General features: G+C 45.0%; 1 protein-coding gene across 3 annotated transcripts in view; it reads right to left on the bottom strand.

Annotated features, from left to right (window-relative positions):
• Positions 1-21,454, bottom strand: part of LOC121277089 (exocyst complex component 6B) — a 632,802-nt gene that overhangs the window by 70,379 nt on the left and 540,969 nt on the right. Inside the window, exon 21 of one of the 3 annotated variants that reach the window (XM_041186085.1) lies at positions 12,184-12,298. The exons of the other annotated variants lie outside the window; for them this stretch is intronic. Coding sequence (XP_041042019.1) covers positions 12,233-12,298 — 66 coding nt within the window. The 3' untranslated portion in view covers positions 12,184-12,232. Of the gene's footprint in view, positions 1-12,183; positions 12,299-21,454 lie in introns of those variants that run through there. 3 annotated transcript variants of the gene reach the window in all.

Raw genomic sequence — 21,454 nt, 5'->3', positions numbered from 1 at the left:
CTGTTGTTGTGTGCCAGCTTGTCCCACATGAATAGAGATGGAGAGTGTAAGCAGGATGCCTGCCAGACCAGATGATAAGTATGCCTCGCATGTGTGGATGGTGAGTGGTCCCATGGACTGGATGAGGACAATGAAGGTGAATGTGAGAGAGTGAACAGTGATGTCCCTTGTACTAGGAGGGCCCTGTGGATGTTTGATGAGTTTGCGAGTGTGTGATCTAAGAGTGATGAGAAGAGTGACTTATCCTGGCAGAATGGAGGAGATCATTCATCCTCTTGTGGCACTGGGTGGCTGTCCTCTTCTGAAGGGCGTTGGTGCTGACCATCGCTGCCACTGCCTCCTAAACTGGATTAGTGATGTTGCTGCCCATCCTGCGATCAGAACGGGGGTAGAGGACTTAACGGCGAGCCTCCACTGCGTCCAAAAGGCATTCGAGGGACACGTCATTGGCTGCAGTCCTGGGCTGGAAGCACAGAGGTGTGCGCGCTGCTAGACTTTAAATATGGCGCCCGGTGTGCTGAAACAGCGAGGTGATGGTGTGGCAGGTGAATGAGAGCTCGCCCGCCATGGAAATTCTTAATTAATGTGGCAGGTTTGGGACAATAAAGCGCGAAAAGCCGCCATTGCAACCAACAGGTAAAATGTTGTTTTATCCGCCCGCTACAGCATCTAGCGAAAATCTGGGACGATTCCATCCAGTCTTTCTTTCAACACTCTATCTCTGGATTACTAGTCCAGTCCCACAACAATCAACAAATTCAATTATGAATTTTACCAAACCAGCACCCTAATCCAGATAGAAACACTGTCTAAATGTCACACTTCAGCCCCCTCAACATGTACTTTTTTCACCGCGCCACCCCCCCACCTCCCCAACCACCCCCATCCCTCTCCCAGAGTAACTGGACACCCCATTTCTGTAGAAAACAAGTCCCCACGTAATTAATGTTCTGTTAGTGATCTGATCTGCCTAATGCATGACACTTCAAAACACAGATTAGGTATCTGCTATCGGCTCCGCTGAGTATCTGCAAATCGCTCCCCTGGAGAGTTTCATATTGGAACTAAACAGGGACGGAAATATGAGATACATGTGCTTTTAATTGCCACAGCAGGGAGAAATAAACCCAAGCTGCATTTACGACAACATTAAAAACACACTGTAACCCTAGCATTTTGCCTAGACCCAGAGAGTAAATTGAACGTTAAAAAAAACTTAAGCATTTTGTTGGTATTTTTAAAACTTTAAGATACAACTAGTTGTCACTACATTGATAATCACCATCTCTTAAAAAAGGAATTCATATCTGGGAAAAGAAAAGGTCAACAATACTAAAAAGCTTGTCCTTTTTCCACAGATTAATCCCTTATCATCAAATCCCTCAAATCTCCCCTCACCATATTCCTCAATCCTTGCTCAGCCAATCGCCTTTCACCAGGTCCTTCAACCCCTCCTCACCAGATCTCCCCTCATCTCCCCTGATGCAGTCCATGTCCATATGCAGCAAGAGCTGGATAACATTCAGGCTTGGGTTGATAAGTTGCAAGTTACATTCGCGCAGCACAAGTATCAGGCAATGACCATCTCCAACAAGAGAGAATCCAACCCTCTCCCTCTGACATTCAATGCATTACCATTGCTGAATCCTCCATGATCAACATCCTGGGGGGGAGTTACCATTGACCAGAAACTGAACTGGACTGGCCATATAAATACTGTAGCTACAAGAGCAGGTCAGAGGCTGGGGATTCTGTGGCAATTAACTCACCTTCTGACTCCCCAAAGCTTGTCCACCATCTACAAGGCACAAGTCAGGAGACTCCAACAATATTTAATAAGCATAACACCATCCAGGACAAAGCAGCCCATTTGATTGGCACCCTATCCATCACCTTCAACATTCACTCCCTCCATGAGCAATGCACAGTGGCAGCAGTGTGCACCATCTACAAGCTGCACTGCAGCAACTCACCAAGGTTCATTCAACAGCACCTTCCAAGCCCGTGACCTCTACCACCTAGAAGGACAAGGGCAGCAGATACATGGGAACACCACCACCTGCAAGTTCCCCTCCAAGATACCATCCTGACTTGGAAATGTATCACCTGTTCCTTCATTGTCACTGGGTCAAAATCCTGGAATTCCTTCCCTAACAGAACTATGGTGTACCTACACAACATGGACTGCAGTAGTTCAAGGCTGTGGCTCACCACCACTTTCTGAAGGGCAATTAGGAATGGGCAATAAATGCTGGCCTAGCCAGCGACGTCCACATCCCATGAAAGAATTTTAAAAATCACTTAATCACTCCTCAGCATACCCTTTCTCTCAAATCCTTCCTCAGCAGCTCCCTCAATCCTCCGCACCAGAGCTCCCTTCACTAGCTTCCTCAATTCTGCCTCACCAGATCCTTCAGTCTCTCCTCATCGCATCCTTCACCCCCCCCGCACCCCCCAAGATCTCTCCTCACTGGATTTACAAGAATGTTGCCAGGGCTGGAAAATTGCAGGTATGAGAAAAGATTGGATAGGCTAGGGTTTTTTCCTCAGGACTGAGGAGGCTGAGAAGTGACCTAATTACAAAATTATGAGGGACCTAGATAGCGTAGACAGGAAGGACTTGTTTCTCCTAGCTGAGGGTTCAATTACCAAGGGGCATAGATTTAAGATGATTGATAGAAGGATTAGAGTGGACATGAGGAAAATCTTTTTCACCCAGAGGGTGGTGAACACCTGGAATTCACAGAGATAAAAACAAAAAACTGAGGATGCTGGAAATCTAAAACAAAAACAGAAACCTTCAAGGGTCATGAGGACTCGAAACGTCAACTTTGTTCTTCTCCGCCAATGCTGCCAGACCTGCTGAGTTTTTCCAGGTAATTCTGTTTTTGACCTGGAATTCACTACCTGAATTGATGGTTGAGGCTGAAATGCTCAGGATCTGCACCAGAAGTGCAGTGACCTGCAAGGCTACAGACCAGGTGCTGCAAGTGGGATTAAAAATGAGCGGCCAGTTTCTTTTTTTCTATTTTTTTTGGCTGGCACAGAGATGATGGGCTGAATTGCCTCTTGCTGTGCCATAACTTTTTAATGGTTCTATGGATCATTCAATTCTTCCTCAGCATACAATATCCTTCAAATTGTTTCTCAGCAGCTCCCGCAATCCCTCCTCACCAGATCTCCCCTCCCTAGCTTCCTCAATTCTTCCTCACCAGCTCTTCCAGTCCCTCACCAGGTCTCTTCTTCACCATCATCCTCAATAGCTCCCCAATCCCTCAACGGCTTCCACAAATCAAATTTCCTAAAACTTCCTTCAGAATAAATAATTACCTCATGGATGCAGTACCTCCAGAATTCACTCATGGTTATCTAGTATTCTCTAAATATATAATAGCGGATATCTGAAGTAAGTTACAGGCCAGGATATACTCAAATGGTTTACAGGGCTTTTCTATCATGTATGCCAAAGAGTGAGTTACAGGCTAGAGTCTAATTGAAGGATATGAATAACTTCATAAACTATAAGTGGAAAATGCTGGTAATAAGACTTGAAGTCTCCCAGTATTTTGGCCACTGCTACCAACCACCACCCTCCCCGCCCCCTCTGTCCTCCTACAAGGTGCAGATTCTTACAGACTCAGCCTGGTGCTAAGAATTTTACTCTAAGTTGCTCCCGATCTGTCACCGTAAGCAGCTGCAAGGAAATTCCAGTGTCCTGACTTCTAAATTTGCCACATCTTCCCATGATCCTTTTGTCTTGGTGATGTCCTGCACTGTGAGCCTCGACTTAAAATACTGCTTCCATTGCACACAGATGTATCCAACAACTGAAGATAAGAAATAGGAGCAGGAGTAGGTGATACAGTTCCTCGGGCCTGCTCCGCCATTCAATAAGATCATGGCTGAACATCCATTTTTCCATTCTTTCCCCATATCCATAACGATCTCAGTGTTGATATGCCTTACAATTAAGTAACCACAGCTGTCTGGGGTAGAGAATTTCAAAGATTCACAAGGCGAAGAAACTTCTCATCACAGTCCAAAACTGCTAACTCCTTATTCTGAGTTCATGTCTCCAAACTGTGAACTCTCCAGTCAGGGGAAACAGCCTGTCAGCATCTAGCCTGTCAAGCCCTTTATGAAGTTTATACATTTCAGTTAAGATCACCTCTCATTCTTCTAAACTCCAGAGAGTATAGGCCCATCCTACTAAGTCTCTCCTTTAGGAGAAACTTTTCATCCCAGCAATCAATCTAGTCCTGGGATATCCTGAGGCCATGAAGGCGCAATACAAATGCAAATTCTTTCTTATAGGGTTCACGGTGTTTCATCCTAGTTAACTGTGGGTTCTTCCATCAAAATAATGCGCAAAGACTCCACATGAAATTCCTATTGTTCATTATCAGCCTGGAGCATACAGACTGAGATGACACCTGGTTAACATCTATGGATCTCCCACTTTAATTCTATTACACAGCTCATGCCAGCCTGCTTTTCTCAAGTCACAAGAGCTGCTCAAGCAAAACAATTTGGAGAAATGACAGAGATAGAGTAGTTCATGCATTGGGTGTAACTCATTATAGGCCAGATAAAGAATTACTCCCCAAGGGTTAACCTGCACTTTCTCTCAAGTAGCGATGGATCTTCTGCATAACTCCTGTCCTTCGAATTACAATTTTATATTACTAAAGAGATCCTGATGTCGACAGTTATTTCTCCTTAAATGACCTGAATGGATTTTTATCCATCAACTACATGATTCATTCATCACTGGCTATAAAATTACTCAAATTTCCTGTCATAAATAAAACTTTTTTTTTACATCAATAGCTTCCTACTCCCCTACCTTTAAATAAAAATGTTTTCAAAGATATCACCCTTCCCAGTTTATGTGGTTCATGTCCAGTCTGTTTTGAGATCTCTTGAACTCATCAGGTTTCTTCACTAAAAACCCTCTAAGGAGAGGCGTTGACCATAAGACACGGACCACAGGCCTTCTCTACGTATAGAATCCTCAGCACCAAGGATAGGAATGCACGGATCGAATGTAGTAATGAGCTGACCAAATTACACTGCACTCAAACCGCTCTCCTCTGCCGCCCCCACCAACCCCTGGACAACCAGACACCGAAGAGATGGAATTACAACCATTATCAATGCAACTGGGAGAGGGGCTAAGTGGTGAGATACAAATGGATGGCAAAGAGCATTAATCACAAGGGAGGTCTGATTATGTATGTTTGATGTTGCTGGTTGTCTTGTCTCATAGCCTCTGTGCCGCTGTGAGAAGGCGTCACTTGTTGGAGGTTATGAGGCACTGCAGGCCAATTGCTGCGTTTGCAGCATTGTTTGCACCCGATGGCCATTCAGCAGAAATAATGTGCAGACATGGGAGAAGCACTGGCTCATACACCTCACCCCATGAAACCTCGGGCTTGTTTCCAGTGAAATTACAGCAGTGGAGGGGGAGCAGCATTGGGGGGAATTCCCCATCACAGAGACACATCAAAACACAATGCTTGTGCAATGAACTACTCTGAAGTATAATGACTGCTGGTATAGAGGGAAGGTTTGACAGTCATTACTTGTACAGGAAGATCCCAAGAATAGGCCTATGCTCATGGACTTCAAAAGGCAGGTTAAATTTTTAATGTTAGGAGGAGAGTGCAACTTTCTGGCATCAAAAATTAAGTTTAATTAGATTATAAAATTTGACTTTGTTATTAAGTCACGTACTTGATGGAATTGGTGAGGTCTGTAATCTCCAGAGTTAAGCAACCGGTTTTGGATTGAGGTGCATGTAAAACTAATATTGCTCAACGCATTGACTTTTTAACTGGGGTCCAGCGATGTTTGGATATCAGGAGGTTGGGACATGAAATCCAGACTCACCTCTATTCCTAACAGGATCAATTTCAAGTACATTCCTTCTGTTCCCTACACTACCGAAAGTCATTGCTGCAACTAACATCTATATTTGGGCCCCTGACATTGTCTTCTGCTATACAGAAAGAATTGCATTCATATAATGCTTAACTATCTTGCTCTGAAACATTCCAAGTGCTTTACGTACAATGAATTAATTTGAATTGGTGGCTGTTGTGTGGGGCAAACAAGTCAGTTACTTTGCAAAAAGCATGATCACCGAGACTACTATGAGATAAATGACGAAGAGGATGAAGGCAGAGCCTTCGGCCAGCTGGATCCAATGGCCTGGAATTCCTTCCTCAGGGCTTCGTTAAAACACAAGAAATAGGAGCAGGAGTAGACCAAATGGCCCATCGAGTCTGCTCCACTATTCAATACAATCATGGCTGACTTTGGGCTTCAACTCCCTTTTCCACCACCCCCCCCCATATCCCTTAATTCCCTGAGAGATCAAAAATCTGTCTACCCCAGCCTTAAATGCGTTCAACAATTTTGGGGTAGAGAACTCTAAAGACTTACAAACCTTTGAGTGAAGTAATTTCTCCTAATTTCAGTCCTAAATGACCTGCCCCTTATCCTGAGTCTGTGCCCCATGTGTTTTAGATTCCCTGACCAGTGGAAATAATTCTCAGCGTCAACCACCATCAAGCACCTTCGGAATTTTGTAGGTTTCAATGAGGTAGGCGCTCATTCTGCTCCACCCCAGAGAATATAAGCCCAATTAACTCCGCATCTCATCACAGGACAACCCCCTCATCCCAGGGACCAATTCAGTGAAGCTTTGCTGTACCGCCTCCAATGTAAGTCTATCCTTTCTTAAACGTGGAGACCAAAACTGCATTTCTTCCCCTCTTTATAATCTCCTTTGGCTCAGCATCCATTTTTTTTTCTGAAGCACCTTGGGACTCTTTTTTTTTAAGGTTTAGAGTATTGTACGAATGCGTGCTGTTGTTGTTGAGCACAATTTCTCTCAGCTTTCAGCTTCCAACATCAAAAAGGGCAGGGGAAGCAATAGCATCACCTTCAGTCGCGTACCAACCTGACGCCGTTCTTGGAATTCATTATCGAGCAGCATTGCGAAGCATCTGGCAGAAGGACTGCTGTGTTCCAAGGCAGTGATCTGCTGCCACTTTCTTGGGCCAACAAGGGATGGACAACAAGGGCCGGGCTTGCTAGCAATGCCAGTATCTTGAGAATAACATTAACAAAGTGCAGACCCCCAGCTGAGCCATAAGCCAAGAATCACAGTTTCTTACGGATCACAGAACCTGGAGAATACTTAGCCTGAATTCTGTCGTCAAAATAAAACCTTACTTGATGCCTCTTCTGAATTATTTTCCCACACTCCTCATTTTTGACGTGAAAGGGTTATGGGACATGGGGAACGGGTAACATCTTGTATGTATTATAAGGAAACAATTTAAAAACACATACATACATATATAATTATAACACCTGCAAAAAAAGCACAAGTTTCCAGCTGGTAAAGAAATAATCATACATTAAACAAAACACGCGTCAAATCAGCCTGCCTGCTGTCTGACCTCAGCACCCTGAGAAGTGGCAGAAAGGATCCAGGTGTAATCACTTTCTGTTGTTATGTTCGCATAGGTGATAACGCGCCTTTAGGCAACACTTTACAACCTGACCCTTCCACGACCCCTTGTTTCTCTTTAACTGAACTGATAAACTTGACAAAAAAAAACTGCGGTCCTATTAAAGTGCGATAGTAAAGCATATCAGGAGAGTGCATTAGGGAGAAACTACGACCTGACCTCCTGTCGACCTTGGCTGCCAACCAGAAAAATTCATCCCTGCTCCCTGCTACTGTGTAAACTCCGGCAGCTTGCCACCAATTGTCTGTTTCCAGTCACCCTTCCTACAGTGATATCACTGTGAGACTGTAGCACAGTCTATGACTTTCTGTTAGCTTTCTTTAGTAAGCCGACAAGCTTTCACGGCGGGATTCAATTACTGGGGCTTCTTTTCTCTCTGGTTATCAACCGCAGCACTTAGAAACACAAAAGCCATCATTTTCAAAGAATATACATGCTTATATGTACTAGTTTTTTTCCACCAGTGCTGCCAACAGTAGTTTCGGGTCAGAAGCACACTTGTGATGTTTGGCTTGTAAGATAGCACGTCCCATTAAGGCCTCTGCTCCAACTCAGCGACTCTAGAAAACCATAGCTGTTTCTAAACCATGAGATTAATTGTCATGAAGTTGCAGCTGCAAATTTTGGGCAGCAGGTCAATGGTTTAGTTCCTTTACCTTTTTCAAAAAGGTTATTTTGGTGTCAGCCATGGCTCAGTTGCTAGCCCTCTCGCCTCCTGAGTCATAGTGATGGGTACAATATCCACTGCAGGGACTTGAGCACAGAATACGGGTTGACTGGGTACAAAACTGTGGCAGATGGAGATCAAGGTGGAAAAGTGAGGGTCATCCACTTTGGACTGATGAAAGAAACAACAGAGTATTTTCTAAATGGTGAGAAGCTGGGAATTGTGGATAAACAGAGATTTAGGGCTCTAAGTACAGAAATCACAAAAAGTGGATTAGTTGGGGTGAATGTCCTGTTTCTGTGCGATACACAGTATTCTATGCAATAACCTTAAAAGTGGAGCTGGGATGATCTGTGGTGATGCCAAAAATCACTTTTCACACAAAGGGTGGTGGAAATCTGGAATACTTTCCCCATAATGATGTTGAGGCTGTGGACTAATTGAAAATTTCAAAACTGAGATTGACAGATTCTTGTTCAGAAAGGGTATTAAATGTTATGGTACCAAGGCATGTAGGTGGAGTTGAAGTATAGATCAGTCATGATCTAAATGAATGATGGAATAGGCTCAAGGGGTTGAATAGCTTCCGCCTGTTCTTTTCTGTGCAGTACTGAGGGAATACTGCACCGTCAAAAGTTCTGCCTTTAGTTTGGGCCCTTAAACCGAGGCTGTTTGCTTTTTTATGCTTTCATTGGGATGTCAGCGTCATTGGCAAGGCCAGCACTCTGTGAACACTTTGCTTCTCATTAAAATGCTAGGTGGAGATCTGGGTGTGCCCCACAGTTTCTCTATTTGGCTCTTGCTGTTACCTCCAGGCTTGACTATCCCAATGTTCTCCTGGCCGGCCTCCCATCTTCTCCCTGTCTGTAAACTCCAAAACTCTGCCACAATCATCTTGTCCCACTTGCTCAAAACCGGGCTTCTTTCTGACCTACTTTGGTTCCTGGCTCTGAAAAAATCGCAAATTCAAAATTTGCTTCCTTCTATTTAAATCCCTCAATGGCTTCACCCCATCTCTTCTTCTGTAGCCTCTCCTGTTCCACAACCCCCAAATCTTCCTTTTCCTCAATTCCTACCTTGTGCAACCCCACCCCAACCCATCCCCATCCATTCATTTCACCATTGACAGCCATAACTTCAACAGCCCAGGTCCCACTATCTCTGTAATTCTTTTCCTAACCCCCTCAGCCACACTACCTTCAAAACTCTCCGTTCACCCTAGCTCTTCATTCAGGCTTTAGGTCACTCCTACCTAACATCTTTCTCAGGTTTGTATCCATTTATCCCTATGGTTTTCCGTAGCATCTAGGAAAGTTTCTCCTTGTTAAAAAGTAGAATGCAAGTGTCAACTTTTGCTCACTTTTGCCTCTGGAGTCAGAAGATCATGGGCTCAAGTCCCGTTCCAGAAAATTGAGCACAGAATCTTGGCTGACACTTCAGTGATGTGCTGAGGAAGGTGGTGTTTTTCTGCCCTATCAGATGGATGTAAAAGATTTTGTGGTGCTATTTGAAGAAGATTAATTATCCTGGGGTCCTGGCCAACATTTAACTCTCACCCAGCATCACTAAGGAATAGATTATCTGGTTATTATACATCGCTGTTTGTGGGACTTTACTGTGCTTAAATTGGTTGTCATTAAGGCTGCAAGTCCGAAAAACACTTAATTGGCTGTAAAGCACTTTGGGACTCCCTGAGGGTGCAGAAGAGTCAACATAAATGCAAGTCTTAAGAAAGAGCTCTTTAGCTTTGAAGAAGAGTCATATGGACTCGAAACGTTAACTCTTTTTTTCCCCACAGATGCTGTTAGACCTGCTGAATTTTTCCAGCATCTTCTGTTTTTGTTTCAGATTTCCAGCATTCGCAGTATTTTGCTTTTATAAATACAAGTCCTTTATCAAGCTGTTTTTTTTGCATTAGAGGGTTTTGTGGGGTTGTGCTGAGCCAGATTGGGTCCCAGGCTGCAGCTGCTATAATCTGAGGTCTTCCAGGATGGACTCAGTTTGGGCCTCTCCCTCACATGAGTCATCAAAGTGGCTAACAGGGGAAAGGAGTTGCAAGATGCTGGTCTTCTGTGGCATTCCAAAGCTGATGATATTGCATAAGCAATAAATATATTAGCACACTGTTTAAAGACATATATTTGGCCACCTTTACTGAGCCATAACAGCTAAAATATCTTCTGTGGTCTTGCATAAACAGGTACTTAAATTCCTCAGGATTATCCTACAGCCAGCTGGAATTAAAGAATAATCTATTAGAAACTATCAGAAGCAAACCCAGGAGAAAAATCATAGGGGCATTAAAAATAAAGTACACCCTTTTTTCCATTTTCTTTGAACACTTATATTTACTTTCTATTAAAATGCTGGAGATGGGGGGAGCTAAAGGAGCTGTTTAACCAGGCGGCTAGTTGGAGGTTAAGGAGCACTATGGATAGACAATGTCTAAGAATCACTTGTCACAGAAAGGGACACAAGTGTCTGAAGTGGCTGGTCCTCAACCAGCAAAGCAAAGTGAACTTATTGGGCCCTTCTTGTTGCTGAGTTGATGGATGGAATCTAGTAGTAATATGGGTGGGGAGGAAGGTGGTTTGTGGGGAGAGAAAAGCACGCTGAACAGAAAATACTCCACGCCCCACCAACCTCTATGTACTTACTGCTCAGTATAACAGCAACAGCAGCTGTACAGAACATGGCCGTTTAAACACTCAAAAGCTCCTGCTGCATGGCAGTGTGCAAAAACCTGTGGACATGGGCAGGGAACCAAACTGTGGTTTTCCAAATCTTTGTGGTATGTGCAGATTCCATCTTTAACTGCGATTGTGTGGTCACCTCTCTCTGACCTTTTCACCTTCCTTTCACTTGAATTAGATTCCTCTGTTCACTTTTTCATGAAACACGCACAACACACAACACAAAAAAAATCCTTGCGGCTTAAGCTTGAGATGAGTTCAGAATAGTTTTTTATTGAACTCTTCTGGCCTGTTAAACTAACGGAAATCTTAATCACATTTGGAAGTGTCTTTTCATCTTGAACTTCATTCCTTTTCATCCAAAAAGTTTGTATTTGCAATTATAAAACTAATCTAGAAATTGCTGCTGCAGCAATGGACTAGTAGGCAGAAAATCAGAAACAATCTAAAATGTGATTAGAACTATTTTCTCGTGTGCAGTGGTTTGACCAAATGGCCTTGTGTATGTTGCATTTTGTTTGTCCGGCCAAGTGCCTAGCTCACGAACAAATCTATTTGCTTCAAATGATTAACATTCCATTAAAAGAGTGTTGTGAAAGCTGTACAAGAGATCTCCAATCAGCACATGGAGGGTGGTATATCCACCACAAGAAGATTACATAACACTGAACTGCAGTGGATACTGAGTGTTCTGGAGTGGGCTGTCAACACACAGCCTCGTTTCTCCAAAGAACTCTACTTCAATCAATTTGTTGAGATGATGCTGATGAGATCAGTTTAATGTTGAGAAGTTGGATTCATTCTCCTTCGAGCAGATGGGGTGAATTAGTAGATCTGATCAAAATTATGAGGGTCCTTAACAATAAATAAAGATAAGCTGTTTGCAATATTCGGTAACCAGAGGTCAATGATTTAAGAGAATTGGCTCGTTTCCTGATGCTAATTGTCAAATCAGTGCTGTTATCCAGACCGATTTGCCCTGTACTCTTTTGTCCATGCAGGATTTACATTACTTCTACTTTCCACTGCTAAAAACGTGTAGAGGGGTTCTAATGAAAGGACATCAACATGAGACATTAACTCTGTTTTCCTCCCCACACATGCTGCCAGACCTGTTGTGCATTATTTCAGGTTTCCAGCATCTGCAGTATTTTGCTCATTTATGACTTCAGGATATCCCAAAGCAATCTGAAGTTGAGGATGAATGTTGCCTGGGACACTCGGATAACTCCCTTGCTGTTCTTTGAAATAGTGCCAAGTAATTAAAGCCTACCTGAAAGGTCAGACATCCCATCCGAAAAAGGACAGTGCAGGGCTTCCTCAGGTCATCATTGGGGGGGTGTCAACATAGATTTTGTGCTCAAGTCTCTGGAATGAGACTTAAACCCACGACCTTAAGATTCAGAAGTGAGAATGGTACGCACTGAGCCAAGCTAGCACTTGCTATATTAATAAATGAATGTGAACAACGTTCATGTACCTATATCACAAACAACCATTTCGAAGTTAACATCTTTTCCATGAACTGTTCAAAATAAAACGAGCTTCATCTCACTTGCAGGATTAGGTGTTGGCTTTTTTCAAACATTGGGGTTTCCAGTTTAAATCGCCATCCTCCTCCACCACTACTACCACCAAGAGTTTTTACACAAGTAATGCCTTTGAACACGGACTCACAGTAAGTTTACTCCAGCCTAGCTTTTCAATAGAGCATCAGTATTGCCAGGAAGTCAGCAGTCTTGTGCAAATAACTCACCATGCACAAGAATTCCACAAGCCTGCAGTTCCGCAGGGAGCAGAATGGGTGTAAACGTTCAAGATTCACTGACACTGGGACAGAGTGTCAAAGGGAGGAGAAGGGGGATGTGAAGGTGCACTTAAAATGGGAGAGAGTCCCACGGGTAAGGTAATTGTGAAGTTTACTGATGGCTTTTGTACAAAAATATTAGGCAGATTATTACAAATAAAAACATACAAGAAGTAAACTAGACCTTATTAACCCAGCTCATTTCTGCCCTGAAGGGTTATTATGAGTAATAGTTCTTATGATCCTATTATAGTACTTTGTGTCATGTTGAATCATTCTGAATTCTAAATAGCCAGAATATCAAAATATAGAAGGATTAGATTCAAACTGCCATTCATAAGAATAAGAAAGAACAAGGAGTAGACATACAGCCCCTTGAGTATGCTCCGACATTCAATAAAATCATGGCTGAACTTCTACATTAACTGTGCTTGCCTTCCCGATGCTCATGCACCTTGATTCCTTAGTGTCCAAAAATCTACTGATCTCTGTGTTGAGTATGCTCATTGTCTTAGCATCCACAGCCCACTGGGGTAGAGATTCCAATGATTCACAGCCCTCTAAGTGAAGAACTTTCTCCCCATTTCAGTCCTAAATTTTTTTTTTCATTCATTCATGGGGGGGATGGCCGTCGCTGGGTGGGCCCAGCATTTATTACCCATCCCTAATTGCCCTTGAGAAAGTGTTGATGAGCTGACTTCTTCAACCAATGCAGTCCATGTGGTGTAGGTACACCTACTGTGCTGTTAGGGAGAGTTCCAGGATTTTGACCCAGCAACAGTGAAGGAACGCCGATATATTTCCAAGTCAGGATGGTGAATGGCTTGGAGGGGAACTTCCAGGTGGTGGTGTTCCCATCTACCTGCTGCCCTTGTCCTTCTAGATGGTAGCGGTCATGGGTTTGGAATTGTGAGTTCCTGCAATGCATCTCTTAAATCTTTGACCTCTGGTAGACTATTGCCACTGTGCGTCGGTGGTGGAGGGAGTGAATGTTTGTGGATGAGGTGCCAATCAAGTGGACTGCTTTGTCCTGGATGGTGTTAAGCTTCTTGAGCATTGCGGGAACTGCACTCATCCAGGCAAGTGGGGAGTATTCCACCACACTCCTGGCTTGTGCCTTGTGGATGGTGGCAAGCTGTGGGGAGTCAGGAGGTGAGTTACTCGCTTCAGGGTTCCTAGCCTCTGACCTGCTCTTGTAGCCACAGTACTTATATGGCTAGTCCAGTTCACATTCACTCTCACCTCACCTCTGCAGTTCAGCTCTTTTGTCCAGGTTTGAACCAAGGTTGCAATGAGGTCAGGAGCTGGGTGGCCCTGACGGAACCCAAACTGAGCATCAGGCAACAGGTTAGTACTGAGCAAGTGCCACTTGATAGCACTGCTGATGACTCGTCCATTACTTTACCAGCTCCTTGTCCTGACCCCCTCAGCATCTACTCTTGTGAAAACCTTTAAGAATTCTGCTTACTTCCATGAGATCACCTTTCTTCCTCATGTGATGATTGCTACAATTCATTAGGCTCCTACCCAAGCATTTTCCGAATTACTTTAGACTGTGGTTTTTATACTTATAAAGATGAGGGACAAGCTGATAAAACCATCAAACACTCCCAGGACAGGTACAGCATGGGTCAATCCAGAATAAAGCTCCCTCTACACTGTCCCCATCAAACGCTCCCAGGGCAGGTACAGCACGGGTTAGATACAGAGTGAAGCTCCCTCTACACTGTCCTAGTAAGGACTCCCAGAGCAAGTATAGCCCAAGTTAGAGTAGATCAACCAGCCCCTTCTTCAAATTCAACAAAGTACCACAGCATCCTCTGCTGTACGAGTTATACTGGAAGCTTTTGACCATTCCCATAGCAGCTATTCTATGTATTTAAGTGAGAGTAGAACTTAGTGCTGCTGTAGAGAGTTTTGATCTGTGGTTGTGGAGCTGGTTTCATTCAGACTCTAATTTCACGGCACTCCCAAAAGCTGCTGCCAGGCCATAATAGGCCCAAACCATTTCTACCAGCCCTTGTCTGTTGTCATGCAATCCAGTTCAGCTAAAATCAGCCTAGCCAGAATGGTGAGCTGCCCTTCTGACAATAGCAACACACCGATGAGACTGAGATCTGATTTCTGGTGAGCCTCATAATAAGCTCACAAGATCATAAGAAATACAAGCAGCAGTAGGCCATTTGGCCCATCAAGCCTGCTCTGCTATTCAATAAATCACAGCTGATCTGACTGTGGCCTTAGCTCCATTTTCCTGTCTTCCCCCCCGGCATAACCTTTGACTCACTTATGATCAAAAATCTGTCTAACTCAGCCTTGAATATATACTCAATGACCCAGTATCCACTGCTTTCCTGTTCTAGTCTCCTGCTCTCTGTGGAAGAGAATCAAGCCCCCTTAGAATCTTATATGTTTCAATAAGATCAGCTCTCATTCCTCTAAACTCCAATGAGTATCGGCCCAACCTGCTCAACCTCTCGTCACAAGACAACGCTTTCATCCCAGGGGTCAGCCTCGCTGAACAGCTTCCAGTGCTAATATTGGGAAAACCATATCTTCACAAACTGGATTTTTCTTTTAACATTTGGAAGGACATTGCATTACCTGGACCTTCTGACGCTGACCTGGAGGTTTATTTTTAAAAGCACATAAGTTCACCTTGGAACTGTCAACAAGCATGCCTTTTCCAAGGAATCACCTGATCAGCATGGTGCTTGAAGGGGGGAGGAGCTGTGTGTTTGTTTGCAACTCAATTACTTTAATTGATAGAAAAAACTGGTTAAAAGACAAAAAGCTAGTGAGTTACTGGAAATCACATGCCAGTGATGAGCTTCAGGTTTTGGACTTGTGTTTTTGAGTTCACTTGTGACTGAACTGAGAAAGTAAAAGCTGCCCAGCTTACCTTCTTGCCTTGCCTAAAATAAAGCCATTGTCAGTATCCAGATAAGAATCCTTAGCTCACTGGAGCTTGTCTGTTTCTTGGAAACCTGCGAGGCTGAGACAAGAGGGAGCGGCCCAGCTATATTCCCCATCGCACAGAAGCTCCGTTGGTGAGAACCTCCAGACATCTGCCGGGGCCAGCGGCCTGTCTTCACACGTGGGAGCTCCAGATCAACAGCATCGAGACCCTATGAATTTTACCCTTCATTTTATAACGCCGATCCTCTAGAGCCCATCTCTGCAGACAGACCCTATCTGTTTGTCCTTTGTTTGTCTGTATGTGTGGGTGTTTGTGAGATCAGGTAATTTTAAAAGGGATGGATAGTTATACTTCCAGAGTATAATTGTGTGTTAACCAGTTCTTGCAACTTATTTTAAAAAAGTAAAGTTTGTTTTATAATAAATCAATCATTCTGAGTTTATTGAAAGAAGCCTGGTTAAAGTCTCTTTTATTCTGGTTCGAACAAGCCTTGACGTGAATCCTCGACCACGTCAACTAATTGTTCACTTTACTGTTGAGGTGGATGGTGTTGGGTCGGAGAGAAAGGTTACGGTATGGAAAACCATGAGGGAACAGCATGGAGGGAATAACATGGGGTGATCAACATGTATGGAAAGGACAGCAAGGAGAGAGCAAATTTGGGAAAGACAATGGGAAACAGATTAGGTTCAAAGAAATATAAAGGAAGGAATACCGAATAGTGGGAAATGAGTCAACACTTCGGAATTCCATGTTCAGAAAGCGTGTGCAATTTAGCTGGGTCAGTCTGTACAATAAGTGTAGGAATGCTCACTGCGATCACAGAATCCAACAGAAACAAGACGGTTGAGGGGAACGTTCAACATCTTAAGTAATTCATAGGGGTGGGGGGGGGGGGGGGTGGTGGAATAATGTTTTGAAAGTAAACACATAGTTTTGGTTGCCCACATTTCCTTCCTCATTTAATATTAAAAAAAACATCAGACGGTTTTATTTTGGAAGTGACGTTTCCCACATAACAAACCCGATTTTGGTTAAGGTCCATCTGGGTTTATATTCTTTGGTTCTGGAGCCCTCTTACCTTCTCCAAAAGAAGCAGCAGCATTTATGCCTAAAATAGGCAAATTAAGAGTACAAAGGTATGTCAGGGGAATCTATTTACCTAGAATCATAAGAATGATACAGCACAGGAGGCGGCTATTTATTCAATCATGCTTGTGCCAACTCTTTTGAAGAGCTATCTAATTATTCCCTCTCTCTCTGCTTTTCTCTCAAAGGTCTATAAATATTTTAGTTTCAATTCCCTTTTGGAAGTTATTATTGAATTTCCTCCTATTACCTTTTCAGGCAATGCATTCAAGATCACATCAACAACCTCAAGAGCAATTCAGCTTTGCAACTAGTTATCAGAGGATGAGGGGCAATTGGGTATGGTTCTAAGAAAGGATGGAGAGCTCTGTCGGCAAGGGATGGGGAGCTCTGTCGGCAAGGGATGGGGAGCTCTGCCGGCAAGGGATGGGGAGCTCTGCCGGCAAGGGATGGGGAGCTCCGCCGGCAAGGGATGGGGAGCTCTGTCTGCAAGGGATGGGGAGCTCTGTCTGCAAGGGATGGGGAGCTCAGTCAGCAAGGGATGGAGAGCTCTGCTGGTAAGGGATGGAGAGCTCTGCCGGCAAGGGATGGAGGGCTCTGCCGGCAAGGGATGGAGGGCTCTGCCGGCAAGGGATGGGGAGCTCCGTCGGCAAGGGATGGGGAGCTCCGTCGGCAAGGGATGGGGAGCTCCGTCAGCAAGGGATGGGGAGCTCTGCTGGCAAGGGATGGAGAGCTCTGTCGGCAAGGGATGCGGAGCTCTGCCGGCAAGGGATGCGGAGCTCTGCCGGCAAGGGATGGGGAGCTCTGCCGGCAAGGGATGGGGAGCTCTGTCGGCAAGGGATGGGGAGCTCTGCTGGCAAGGGATGGGGAGCTCTGCTGGCAAGGGATGGGGAGTTCTGTCGGCAAGGGAGGGGGAGCTCCGTTGGCAAGGGATGGGGAGCTCCGCCGGCAAGGGATGGGGAGCTCTGCCGGCAAGGGATGGGGAGCTCCGCCGGCAAGGGATGGAGAGCTCTGCTGGCAAGGGATGGAGAGCTCTGTCGGCAAGGGATGCGGAGCTCTGCCGGCAAGGGATGGGGAGCTCTGCCGGCAAGGGATGGGGAGCTCTGTCGGCAAGGGATGGGGAGCTCTGCTGGCAAGGGATGGGGAGCTCTGCTGGCAAGGGATGGGGAGTTCTGTCGGCAAGGGAGGGGGAGCTCCGTTGGCAAGGGATGGGGAGCTCCGCCGGCAAGGGATGGGGAGCTCTGTCTGTAAGGGATGGGGAGCACTGTCTGCAAGGGATGGAGAGCTCTGTCTGCAAGGGATGGGGAGCTCTGCCGGCAAGGGATGGGGAGCACTGTCGGCAAGGGATGGGGAGCACTGTCGGCAAGGGATGGGGAGCTCTGCTGGCAAGGGATGGAGCACTCTGTCTGCAAGGGATGGAGAGCTGTCTGCAAGGGATGGAGAGCTCTGTCTGCAAGGGATGGAGAGCTCTGTCTACAAGGGATGGAGAGCTCTGACTGCAAGGGATGGAGAGCTCTGTCTGCAAGGGATGGAGAGCTCTGTCTGCAAGGGATGGGGAGCTCTGCTGGCAAGGGATGGAGCGCTCTGTCTGCAAGGGATGGAGAACTCTGTCTGCAAGGGATGGGGAGCACTGTTGGCAAGGGATGGGGAGCTCTGCTGGCAAGGGATGGGGTGTTCCTCTGAGAAGGGTTTGAGGGCTCTGTCGAGAAGGGATCGGGGGGGTCCTCCCGAGAAGCAATGAGAAGGAACTGAGGGTTACCCTGGGAAGGGATCAAGAGATTTATGGTGAGAAAGAACAGCCAGTGTTACGTCTGACATATAAAGTATTTGCTACATTGTATCTGCCTAGTTTAAATTGCACACTTGTAAAACAGCAATAAATTACAACTGAGGTGGTCAATGGAACATTAACAAAGTTAACCACATACCTGACAAGGAACCAATTAGGCTTGCAGCTTTCAACATTTGACCATCAATATAGAGCTACGCCAAGCCTGCTTCAATTGGACCTTCCAAACCCACAACCTTGACCACCTAGAAGAACAAGGGCAGCAAAGGCTCCACAAACAGCAAATTCCCCTCCAAGCCACACATCATGTTGACTTGAAACTATATTGCAGTTCCTCCATAGTCGCTGGGTCAAAACGCTTCCTAACATCACTGTGAGTATACCTACACCAGGTGGACTGCAGCAGGTCAACGCAGCGGTTCACTAGCACCTTCCCAAGTGCAGGAAGTGAAGTTGAGGTAGATCAGCTATAATCTTGTTCAATTGCAGAGCAGGCGCATTTGGCTTACTCCTGCCTCATCCTGCTCCTATTTCTTACGTTATGCACTAACATCATCTGCGCAGTACTGAGGGGCAGGAATAGCTCACCCTACTTGGCCCCACATCACTTCTTTAGTGAGAAATTGGGAACAATGTAGGGATGGGTGGAAGACAGCTTGATGTAGAGGTAAATGGGTTATTTGTGAAAGGTGCAAATCCCATGCAATGCTGAATGTTTCGTACCCTCAGAGGAGTTTCCCGGTACACAAAATGTAAACATATTTCTAAGAGAACCCTTGACGTGCACCTAATAAAAAGAGTTTACAGCACCAAGGCTGTTAAAATGACTGCGGCAATCTCAGGAGATGGAGCGATTACAGAAGGTAGATAAATCTGAGTCATTACCTGTTGTACCATGACTCCTACACCTCTTGTGCTTGATTACTTGTCTAGTGGGGGGGCAGATAGGAGCAGGTCATCCAGCGGGCAACAACAGTTACAACATACCTTATGTCTGACACAATCACACACGTCTTATCTCTGACACAATTATGCAATCTCTCTCTCCTTTAAAACGTGAAGGTGCAGTGGCCCAATTAGAGCTCTTAATGCAACTATACATGTATTAGGAACCACCCCACATTGTTTGAATGCCAGGGTCATTTCCCTGGTGGGGTCAGAGAGATATTAAAGGTCCTCCTTACCTAGCAGGGATGGTGAACGGGTGTATGGGTCCCTGCTTTGTGTTTCCAGGCATTCAAAAGTACATCAACGGCTGTGAATTTTTCCCGATTTCCAAAGGCAGTGGAAAGCATTATAACAATGCCCCTTTCTTTCTTTCTGAGCTGACCCTCATGCACCCTGGCAGCTGTTCTCAACTCCTTTGTCATGTGACATTATGGATTCCATCCCCAAGATCCACTCCAGGCTATATTTCGCTGGATCTGGGGTGCAGGGATGCACTTGGGAAGATACAGGTCCATGGGGTGGGCTCACGCGGCTGTTATTGAAAATACAGCCAGCTCCTGGAGGCAGCATTTCATTTGAAAGGCACTGAGCTGACAGCAACTTTCGTATTGCCCTTGAACTGAGTGGTCTCGGCTCGGCCATTTCAGAGGGCAGTTAAGAGTCAGCCACATTGCTGTGGGTCTGGAGGCACACGTAGGCCGGACCAGATAAGGGTGGCAGGTTTCCTTCCCTAAAGGGCATGAGTGGGCCAACCGATGATAATTTCATGGTCACCATTACAGAGTCGAGTTTTATATTCCAGAATTTTTAAAACTAGAATTAATCAAATCAGCTGCCAAGGCGGGATTGGATCCTGTGTCCCCTGAGCATTAGCCTGGGCCTCCGGGTTACTAGTCCAGTGGCATTTCCACTATGCCACCACCTCCCCCTAGTTTTAGAATTCATCCGTGACAAATGCATCCGGGAGCTTCCCCAAACCATGATGTTGGGGAAAGGGTCAAGAGGCCCAAAAGATTTTTCAAGGGGATACAGATTGCTTTCCAGATTAATATTATTATACTGGTGCTCTCTTCCCATGCCAGTCTCTTCTGGTGTTCGTTTACATCAAGGCCTTGTCTGTTCTCTCAGGCAGATGTAAAAGATCCCGCGGAACTATTCAATAAAGAATGGTGTCCTGGTCAATATTTATCTCTCAGTCAACATCACTAAGACAATTTACCTGGCTGCCACCACATTGCTGTTTGTGGAATCTTGCTGCGCGCAAATTGGCTACTGCATTTCCTACATTACAAAAGTGATTACACTTCATGGTCGTGAAAGGTTGCTATATAAATGTAAGTTTGATCTTTCTTTCACTGCAGGTCAAACTTACATTTATATAGCAACCTTTCATGACCATGAAGTGTAATCACTTTTGTAATGTAGGAAATGCAGTGCTTGGATGGCTTTTTATGGCCGTTTTAACTTGTGTTGCTGCTTCTAGTGATTTGGGCCTCTGTAAAAACCCATCTGGTTCACTAGTGTCCTTTAGGGAAGGTGTTCATGGTTTCAATGGCTAGTAGAGGCAGGCCAAACCCCAGGCCATAATCGGATTGCCCCATCGCACTGCTTGATGATGGTAAGACAGAACCTTCCTTCATAATAGAACTTCTTGTCTGCCATACACACCTGTAGATGTGGACGCCGAAGCATCGAAGTAGCCACACTGGGACCCTGAAGGAGATCCTGTGTGTACCTACTGGAAGTGTTAATGGGGCAACAGTAGCATTGTGGTTATGTTACAGGACTAGTAATCCAGCGGCCTGGACTAATGATACAGAGACATGAGTTCATATCCCACCATGGCAGCTGGAAAATTTAAATTCAATTAACTAAATAAATCTGGAATTAAAAGGTAGTCGCAGTAATGGTGACCAATGAAACTACCTGATTGCCACAAGAACCCATTTGGTTCACTAACATCCTTCAGGGAAAGAAATCTGCCATCCTTACCTGGT

The sequence above is a fragment of the Carcharodon carcharias genome, chromosome 1 (genome assembly GCF_017639515.1).
Source record: "Carcharodon carcharias isolate sCarCar2 chromosome 1, sCarCar2.pri, whole genome shotgun sequence".
NCBI classification, from domain to species: Eukaryota; Metazoa; Chordata; class Chondrichthyes; order Lamniformes; family Lamnidae; genus Carcharodon; species Carcharodon carcharias.
The sequence above is the reverse complement of the archived record's forward strand: the minus strand, read 5'-3'. Positions and strand labels throughout refer to the sequence as shown.